Source organism: Salvelinus namaycush, chromosome 6, assembly GCF_016432855.1.
Source record: "Salvelinus namaycush isolate Seneca chromosome 6, SaNama_1.0, whole genome shotgun sequence".
NCBI classification, from domain to species: domain Eukaryota; kingdom Metazoa; phylum Chordata; class Actinopteri; order Salmoniformes; family Salmonidae; genus Salvelinus; species Salvelinus namaycush.
The window spans coordinates 40,311,034-40,321,995 of NC_052312.1; the positions used below are offsets into that span (position 1 = coordinate 40,311,034).

General features: G+C 43.0%; 1 gene segment (V, D, J or C); it reads left to right on the forward strand.

Moving 5' to 3' along the window:
• Window positions 1-8,236: 8,236 nt before the first annotated feature.
• LOC120049132 lies at window positions 8,237-10,744 on the forward strand. The segment is given in 3 exon segments: window positions 8,237-8,257; window positions 9,533-9,611; window positions 10,211-10,744. Coding segments are annotated over 3 exon segments (417 nt in total).
• Window positions 10,745-10,962: the final 218 nt, after the last annotated feature.

Sequence of the window (10,962 nt, forward strand, 5' to 3'; positions counted from 1 at the left end):
GTACTCACCAGGCTGGAGAGATCTACTGTAGGCCTGGTCCTTGGAGGAGGCACAGGATAGACCGGTCCGTGGAGGCACACTGGAGGTCTCGAACTAAGAGCCTGAACAACCCGTCCTGGCTGGATGTTGATTTTAGCCCGGCAATTGCGGGGCGCAGGCACAGGACGCACTGGGCTATGCAGACCCACGGGAGACACAGTGCGTAGGGCTGGTGCCATATAACACGGACCAAGGAGACGCACTGGAGACCAGATGTGCTGAGCAGGCTTCATCGCACCTGGCTCGATGCCCACGCATAACACGGTGCCTGCCCGGACCACCTCTCTCCACGGAAAGCATGGGAAGTTGGCTCAGGTCTCCTACCTGACTTAGCCACACTCCCTGTGTACCTCCAAGAAATTTTTGGGGCTGCCTCTCGTCCCAGCCGCACTGCCATGCTGCCTCCTCATACCAACGCCGCTCAACTTTCGCTGCCTCCAGCTCTGCCTTGGAGCGACGATATTCCCCAGCCTGTGCCCAGGGTCCCTTTCCGTCCAGAATCTCCTCCCATGTCCATGAGTCTTGAGATTTCTGCTGCTGCCCGTTATCACGCTGCTTGGTCCTTGGTTGGTGGGTGGTTCTGTAACGACTCTCCTCTTCTTCTGACGAGGAGTAAGATATTTCGGACCAATGTGCAGCGTGGTAAGTGTCCATTTTCATATATAAAACTGAACACTACAAAGATACAAAATAACAAAGTGAATGAACAAACGAAAATCGAAACAGTCCCGTATGGTGCAAACACAGACACAGGAAACAACCACCCACAAAACACAATGAAAAACAGGCTACCTAAATATGGCTCCCAATCAGAGACAACGACTGACACCTGCCTCTGATTGGGAACCATACTAGGCCAAACACATAGAAATATAACCATAGAACAAAACATAGAAAAACATAGAATGCCCACCCCAACTCACGCCCTGACCAAACTAAAATAAAGACATAAAAAGGAACTAAGGTCAGAACGTGACAACTACTATCAGTCACTATCGTATTATACTAGTACTTCAGTACTATCAGTCCCTTTTGTATTATACTAGTACTTCGTCTATAACCACAGTAAAACAAGTCCTATATTGACATAACCTGAAAGGCCGCTCAGCAAGAAAGAAGCCACTGCTCCAAAACCGCCATAAAAAAGCAAGACTACGGTTTGCAACTGCACATGTGGACAAAGATGACCTCCCAATATCAGGTTTCACCTGAGAGAATACATCGTCAATCATAATGGGGAACAATAAAGGACTAATGACACTTCCCTGGGGGTACCATTATCTACCTCATAGCTTTCTGACATAGAGCTCCCCAACCTCATTTGTATTGATCGCCCAAAAAGAAAATCCTTTATCCAGTTAAAAACCTTTCCTCCAACCCCCATGTTATCCAGCTTGATAAGTAGGACCTTGAAGGACTAGTAGGGTCTTTCCCTGGTTTCCGTATTGGCACCACTACCGCCTGCTTCCAAATTCCAGGCGGTTTCCCTTCCTGCCACACCTAATTGTAAAAGCCTAATTCTTTCCCCATTGCAGTGTCACTGAGATGAGCCATCATGATGTAACACATCTCATCCTTCCCAGGAGATGTTACCCCAGCTTTAGCTAATGCTCTCTTCATCTCAGCCAATGTAAAAGGGCCATTCAATGTATCCCCCACCATTTATCTCTGATCCAGGACCCCCGAATGTTCTCCTCTGACCCTCTTTCTCCCACGCTGCCCCTCTTCTGTCAGATTATTTGAGCTGTGCACCTTCACAAATGCCTGGGCTAACATCTCTGCCTTCTCCATATCTCTCACTGCAACAATCTCCACACTTTTCAGCACAGGGAGATCCCAATCTCTTCTGATCACACTCATCCTCTTAATCATCCCCCATACCTCTCCCACAGGAGTGATCCTGCCTATGTTACCACATAGCCGCCACCAATACTCCCTCTTAGCTGTCCCAATGCTCCTCCTTACTACTGCTTGTGCGTGTTTATACTGTATCAGGTGTTGGTAATTATGGAACCTTTTCAACATTCAGAAAGCCCAATTCCTTCTCTTCACTGCTTCTCTGCACTCTTCATTCCACCAGGGGACTGCGTTACCCTTTCTCCCCCTGTACACAAAGGAATCACCTGCCTTGCAGCCCCTACTATTGCTCCTCTTACTCCGTCATTGACTGTTTCTATATCTGAATTGAGATCTACCTGAGACAGCTCCTGTTCTCTCAACTTCTGAAACAGACCCCACTCCGCTTTCCCAAATATCCATCTCCTCAATCCATTTCTTACTGATTTTTTCTCCCTCAATCCTACAGTACACACGACAGGACAGTGACCACCTCCCAACTACATCTGCCTGCCATTGAACTTGAGATTAAAGTAAGATCCAGAGCAGATTCAATTCCAGTTACTGGGTCAATCCGGGTTCCCCGTCCATCATTAAGACTCACAAGCCCTTTCTCATGTAGTAGTTCCTTCAACATTTGTCCATTTACATCAGTCCGTAACCCTCCCCAGAGCGCACTATGAGCATTAAAATCCCCCCACCACATTACCCATCTCCTATCTTTACCTTCTACATTCCCAACCGCCAGCAACTCTTGTTTCTTACACGGGTTGTAAAATTTCACTATTACCATATTCCCCCCTCCCAACCACACCTCAACCACTACATACTCTGGTTCAACTCCCTCTCCCACAAGCTTATTTGGGATCCCCCGCATTATAAAGGTAGCACACCCTCATCCTCCCCCTGCCACCCTATCTCTATGGACTGCAACATAACCCTGTAATGCAAAGGTCAGAGTAGGTTTTAGCCATGTCTCCTGGAGACATATCACACCAGGTTTGGCTGGTAACTCCTCAATAAACTTTTTAAACTCTTACCCATTAGCCATCAGACTTCTGGCATTCCATTGAAGGATTAACACCATTATGAAAATGAACCAATACATTATTCTGTCTGGACTAATTCTCAATCTTATTGAGGTCATCCTGTACATTTTCCCATATCAGTCCTGTGATCCCATGATACCTCACTGCCTGCTTCACTCTGATCTGTATCTTCTTAGTCTTTGAATGCAATTTTTCTGCGCAATTGATTGCTTCTGTCACAAATGTAACATTTCTCAAATTTACTACCATTCTTGTGTTCTCACCCATTCTGCTCCTTACTTCACGCCCAACCTGCATCCCAATCTGCCTTGAAATACCTGCTGTATTAGGAGCCTCGATTGTTTCTGTCTGAACTACCTTCACTTCTTCTGCATACAAGATTTTTCGCTCACTCCTCACCTCCCGCACTTCCACCTGTCTTTTCACCACTGAACAACCCCCATATGCCACACCATGGGCTCCCCCACAATTACAGCATATTAACTGGGCCCCGTCTCCACATTCCCCATATGTATGTTCTCCCCTACCTTCTTCCCATCTCGTGTCATCTGGAGGCGCTATGCTATGTTAACAATTTCTGGAACTCCTGTAATAACTCCCTTCACCCACTTTCGTCCAGTTTGATCCAGCATGCTACTATCAACCAAACGTTTACATACCTGCTTGAGTTTGAACGCCTTCTCAAACTGTTTAACATTGAAACACACCACCACCAAACTTCCATCACAAATAACTTTTAGCAGACTCAACCTTTCCTATTTTACTCTCCAAATCCCTAGTCAATGTGATCAGACTCACCGCCGTGACTCCACCTAGGTCCTTACATTTCACCAACACCTTGAACTCCACTTCTCTCAGTACAACACTGAGAACCGAACCTCTCTCATCACTACTGTTGTGGAAATTCTAACACAGGGACACTCAAAGTCAATCTTAAATTAATCATTGTTTATTGTCAGCGCGCTGGAGAGATTCCAACCAACTCAATGCACTGTAGTACTCATGTCAATCAGGAGCTCTTCCTGGGCAGTCCCAACATTTGTCTTATACAGTTGAAGTCGGAAGTTTACATACACCTTAGCCAAATGCATTTAAACTCAGTTTTTCACAATTCCTGACATTTAATCCTAGTAAAAATTCCCTGTCTTGGGTCAGTTAGGATCACCACTTCATTTTAAGAATGTGAAATGTCAGAATAATAGTAGAGAGATTGATTTATTTCAGCTTTTATTTTCTTTCGTCACATTCCCAGTCGGTCAGAAGTTTACATACACTCAATTCGTTTTTGGTAGCATTTCCTTTAAAATTGATTAACTTGGGTCAAACGTTTTGGGTAGCCTTCCACAAGCTTCCCACAATACGTTGGGTGAATTTTGGCCAATTCCTCCTGACAGAGCTGGTGTAACTGAGTCAGGTTTGTAGGCCTCCTTGCTGGCGCATGCTTTTTCAGTTCTGCCCACAAATTTTCTGTAGGATTGAGGTCAGTGCTTTGTGATGGCCACTCCAATACCTTGACTTTGTTGTCCATAAGCCATTTTGCCACAACTTTGGAAGCATGCTTGGGGTCATTGTCCATTTGGAAGACCCATTTGCAACCAAGCTTTAACTTCCTGACTGATGTCTTGAGATGTTGCTTCAATATATCCACATAACAAGATGATGCTGCCACCCCCGTGCTTCACGGTTGGGATGGTGTTCTTCGACTTGCAACCGACCCCCTTTTTTCTCCAAACAAAATGATGGTCATTATGGCCAAACAGTTCTATTTTTGTTTCATCAGACAAGAAGACATTTCTCCAAAAAGTACGATCTTTGTCCCCATGTGCAGTTGCAAACTGTAGTCTGGCTTTTATATGGCGGTTTTGGAGCAGTGGCTTCTTCCTTGCTGAGCGGCCTTTCAGGTTATGTCGATATAGGACTCGTTTTACTGTGGATATAGATACTTTGTACCTGTTCCTTGCCAAAACTATAGTTTGTTAACAAGAAACTTGTGGAGTGGTTGAAAAACGAGTTATAATGACTCCAACCTAAGTGTATGTAAACTTCTGACTTCAACTGTATACGGCTATACACAGACAAGTTATATTTGCATGATTTTGCATAATGAATTCATCATTTATGTTTTGTTTCATTCATGTGACCGACCAATACTGGTTCATAACATGTGACAGACCAGTACCTCACTAGGTTTCTTCTCTCTAATCTGAGACCTTGAAACTGAGATATTCTTCCTTCTCGTTTTCAAAACAAGGTCTGGGCATACTGCCAAATTGCAGCTACTGATAGTGAGGATTCATTCAGTCAGCCACTTGCATGAACACAGAAATTGGTTTACAGAACAGCACATAAATAGAACACAGTAATTCGTTTTTTGGAAATTTGTGCCCACGTCTCGGACCGATAGCGACCAACAAAAAATCTTCCTGGTTCGAGTTCATACAGTCTTTCCATTGGAGAGATCTGTGTGAGCAGCAGCATTTTAAAGGTTGAGGCTGATTGTCCAGCAGCGTTGCAGTTCTTGACACAAAATCCACGTCTCAATTGTCTCAAGGCTTAAAAATCCATCTTTAACCTGTGTTAATCTTCACTGATTGAAGTGGATTTAACAAGCGACATCAATAAGGGATCATAGCTTTCACCTGATCAGTTCTATGTCATGGAAAAAGCAGGTGTTCTTAATGTTTAGTATACTCCGTGTGTATAATTGTGTCTGTTGCTTACTGTTCATGGTAATTAGGGTGGCAGGTAGCCTAGCGGTTAAGAGCATTGGGCAGGTAACCAAAAGGTTGGTGGTTTGAATCTCCGAGCTGACTAAGTGAAATAATCTTTTGATGTGCCCTTGAACAAGGCATTTAACCGTAATTGCTCTAGGGTTGCCCTCAGTAATGGCTGATCCCTGGCTAAGAGTACCATATACAAAAAAAATATTTTACGATTCACCTGTGCATAATACACACTTTTACATATGTGGAATAAGACAAATGTAAACACCCACCAAACGATTTACTGTATCACTGTGTGAACCACGGAGTGCTACCAGGCCAGTGTAAACTCTGACAGTAGTAATCTCCTGCATCTTCAGCCTGGACTTCACTGATGGTCAGTGTGAAGTCACTCCCAGATCCACTACCACTGAATCTAGATGGAGTCCCAGACTGAAGTGTTGTAGCAGAGTAAATAAGGAGTTTAGGAGCTCCTCCAGGTTTCTGTTGGTACCAGGCTAAAACGTTATTGTTGTAAACATTACTGCTGGTTTTACAGTTCAGAGAGACTGTCTGTTCTGGGACAACAGCTTTCACTGCCGGAGTCTGTGTCACAACGTACTGTCCTCTGGATTCTGAAAATATAATTTAAAAAAGTATATAAATGAAATATTACATGTAGTAATGAATAGAAATAGTAACATTGATATACTGTTCCTGTATACTCTGTAGATGTAATTAATTTTCAACAATAAATTCTGAAAACTGTAACCTTGAAAGCAGAAAGCAAGTGTCCAGATGAAGATGGTGAAACAAGTCATGGTTGTTGTGGGTTCTGTTGTCATGAAGAACAGCTCTCAGTCATGAAGTGGTAAACTCACAGGGCTATAAATGCTCTTAGAGCAGCGGAGCAGATGCATTATGCAAATTCATGTTTCAAATCTATTTCAGTTTCCAAGTAAGCTCTAATTATTAGAGTATTTTATCCTTCATGTCACAGCTTTTCTAACATCAAACAGCAACTGTTTTACCAGATAACTAATGTATGGTAACTTTTATGTCACACCACCATTATATCTTTATTCTGATGATGATCAAATCAAATTTTATTGGTCACATACACATGGTTAGCAGATGTTAATGCGAGTGTAGCAAAATACTTGTGCTTCTAGCTCCGACAGTGCAGTAATATCTAACAAGTAATCTAACAAAATCACAACGACTACCTTATACACACACAAATGTAAAGGGATGAATAAGAATATGTACATATAAATATATGAATGAGCGAGGGCCGTGCGGCGCAGGCAAGATGCAGTAGATGGTATCGAATACGGTATATGCATAAGAGATGAGTAATGTAGGACATGTAAACATTATTAAAGTGGCGTTATTTAAAGTGATCCATTTATTAAAGTGGCCAGAGATTGAGTCTGTATGTTGGCAGCAGCCTCTCTATGTTAGTGGTGGCTGTTTAACAGTGATGGCCTTGAGATAGAAGCTGTTTTTCAGTCTCTCGGTCTCAGCTTTGATGCACCTGTACTGACCTCGCCTTCTGGATGATAGCGGGGTGAACAGGCAGTGGCTCGGGTGGTTGTTGTCCTTGATGATCTTTTTGGCCTTCCTGTGACATTGGGTGCTGTAGGTGTCCTGGAGGGTAGGTAGCTTGCGCCAGGTGATGCGTGCAGACCGTACTACCCTCTGGAGTTGCCATAACAGGCGGTGATACAGCCCGACAGGATGCTCTTGATTGTGCATCTGTAAAAGTTTGTGAGTGTTTTTGGTGACAAGCCAAATTTCTTCAGCCTCCTGAGGTTGAAGAGGCGCTGTTGCGCCTTCTTCACCACGCTGTCTGTGTGGGTGGACCATTTCAGATTGTCCGTGATGTGTACGCCGAAAAACTTTAAACTTTTCACCTTCTCCAATATGGTCCCGCCGATGTGGATGGGGGGGTGCTCCCTCTGCTTTCCTGAAGTCCACGATCATCTCCTTTGTTTTGTTGACGTTGAGTGAGAGGTTATTTTTCTGACACCACACTCCGAGGCCCCTCACCTCCTCCCTGTAGGCCGTCCCGTCGTTGTTGTTAATCAAGCCTACCACTGTAGTGTCGTCTCCAAACTTGATGATTGAGTTGGAGGCGTGCATGGCCAAGCAGTCATGGGTGAACAGGGAGTACAGGAGAGGGCTGAGAACGCACCCTTGTGGGGCCCCAGTGTTGAGGATCAGCGGAGTGGAGATATTGTTTCCTACCTTCACCACCTGGGGGGCAGCCCGTCAGAAAGTCCAGGACCCAGTTGCACAGGGCGGGGTCGAGACCCAGGGTCTCAAGCTTAATGATGAGTTTGGAGGGTACTATGGTGTTGAATGCTGAGCTGTGGTCAATGAACAGCATTCTTACATAGGTATTCCTCTTGTCCAGACGGTGTGATGGCATCGTCTGTGGACCTATTGGGGCGGTAAGCAAATTGGAGTGGGTCTAGGGTGTCAGGTAGGGTGGAGGTGATATGATCCTTGACTAGTCTCTCAAAGCTCTACATGATGTCAGATGTGAGTGCTACGGGGTGATAGTAATTTAGTTTAGTTACCTTAGCTTTCTTAGAAACAGGAATAATGGTGGCCATCTTCAAGCATGTGGGGACCACAGACTGGGATAGGGATTGATTGAATATGTCTGTAAACACACCAGCCAGTTGGTCTGCGCATGCTCTGAGGACGCGGCTAGGGATGCAGTCTGGGCCGGCAGCCTTGCGAGGGTTAACACGTGTAAATGTTTTACTCACATTGGCCACGGAGAAGGAGAGCCCACAGGTTTTGGTAGCGGGCCGTGTCAGTGGCACTGTATTGTCCTCAAAGCGAGCAAAGAGATTGTTTAATTTGTCTGGGAGCAAGGCGTCGATGTTCGCAACAGGGATGGTTTTCTTTTTGGAATCCGTGATTGTGATTGTCTGTAGACCCTGCAACATCAGATATAATGAACTGTCTGTTCACTCATGCTTGGTCTCTCATGTAAGTTCCTCTAATCAGTTAGTGAACACTTCTCTAAACTAAAGCTGGTAGGATTCCTCTGGTAGTGTTGTCTGTCCTCTGTGACTTTACCACCACTGTTAAATGTGAGATCAACATGTTTAATAAAGGAATATACAACATGGATCACTATCACTACTGCTGCTGCTGTTGTCTTTCATATGGACAATATGGAGGAATACTAGCAACACTGATCTAATGCTGGACTGTACCTCCAGACTAGGAGAACACCTGATACACAGAGGAAGGAAAAATGACTAATATCTGGATTTAAGATACAATTCATATTTTTATTATCTAGAAATGTTATTATGAAGTGTTTGTTCTACCTGGAAGATGTTAAAGTGTATTTGTGTTGATTATGATTCTGTATCTTCACTGTAACAGCTGCAGCAACACAACACAGAGAGGTTTTTGTACAAGCAGTAATAGGGATTGTATCACTGTGGTTGACTTTTGGTAGCGGCACCAGACTTGATGTTGGAAGTAAGTAAACACCAAATTCATTGTTTTATTCATGTTTTGATGTCATGTTTCAATTTCTCTATACATTTAGCCTCAATATTGAGAAGAAAAAAAAACTTTTTTAAAATACACACAGCCTTCAGACTATGGCCAATTAGAATATGAATGTTATTACATCTAATCAAATTTGACCTGCATTTTTAAACTATGAGAGTGATTGACCTACATTTTAGACTAGTTGTATGAATAAACATACTGCACCTAGTAGAAAATGTACAATTAACGGTAGGTTTAAAACAAATAAATAAACACTTTCCTTCACATGAAGATAAAACAATATTTGGCAAGTATTCATACCGTACTAGAGTTAGATATTTGAACCACAGTCTAAAGAAATTCAGCTTGTCCAATGGTCAGGAGGTTTTTGTACGAGCAGTACTAGGGATTGTATCACTGTGGTACACTTTTGGTAGCGGCACCAGACTAGATGTTGGAAGTAAGTAACAAGCTCTCTTCATATTTTTTTCTGACTACATTTATTTTAAATATATTATATTTAATATATAAATATATTTAAATACTTTCTTAAATATATTATGATTTTATACATTTTATTTTAAAAACATTGCATTTTTCTATTGCTTTTCACTGAGCCTTCTTTCAAATAATATTTTATTCAATCAAAATGTTAAATAGTAGGTTTATTTGTATGTCTGATTTGTATGAGAGCAGACTTTATAACTCTTAAAGTGTTGGTTATTGCAGTAATTGTTGTTTTGTGAATCTTATGTTTGTATACAACCTGTTGGATTATCTTAATATACTGTAGATGTTCTGAGTATTCTGATCAGAAACAATCCTAAGATATCTGACATACTAGTAACGCTAAAGCTAACCATTTACACTTGACTTATATTGTTCATAAATCTGCATTGTACATCTATCATATTATGTTTTGTGTTTTCTTCAAATCTTTTACCAATCTAACTACATTATATTTAGAAGGCATTTCCAAATCAATGTATTTGTATGTCTATTGCTTTTAGAAATATTTTAGACATAGTTGATGCAGTTGATGTGTTCTGTTTGTTCCAGGTAACAGTGTCCCCACCCTCACCGTCCTGCCCCCCTCTAGTGAGGAACTGTCCAGTACAACAACAGCCACACTGACGTGTCTGGCCAACAAGGGTTTCCCCTCAGACTGGACCATGAGCTGGAAAGTGGACGGGACCAGCAAGAAGCAGGAGGCCAGTCCCGGAGTCCTAGAGAAGGATGGCCTGTACAGCTGGAGCAGCACCCTGACTCTCACTGGCCAGGAGTGGACCAAGGCAGGAGAGGTGACCTGTGAAGCCCAGCAGAAATCCCAGACTCCAGTCACCAAGACCTTGAGGAAGGCTGACTGTTCTGGGTAGGACCCCTCAGTCACACACCCCTGTGGAGAGAGGCTGCTGGTTCCTCTGCTTTGACTCTGTTCTGAGATCAGATGTTCTCTGTCTTATTGATCACTGACATGTAGACTAACAGGGGGCTTTGCTTGAGTTCATGTGTCAATCCTCTCTGTAGACTGAGGTTGTATCAGTGTTAGATGTGATGTTTTCTGTTTTATTACTATTAGATACTGTAGGAATGTTTGCTTTGATACTTTGATTAATAGTTACAAATACAGATTTCCCTTTGGAACAAACATTTTCATTGTCTCTTTCAATAATTCGACTTTGGTCTTAAATGTTGTTAAATGGTATAGACATACTGTCACGTAGCTAGGAGTGGTGGGTGCGGAGTCAGGCGCAGAGAGCAGAGGGTTTTGGGTGTCCGTAATTTATTCTGGACAGAACAAGGTCAAGCCA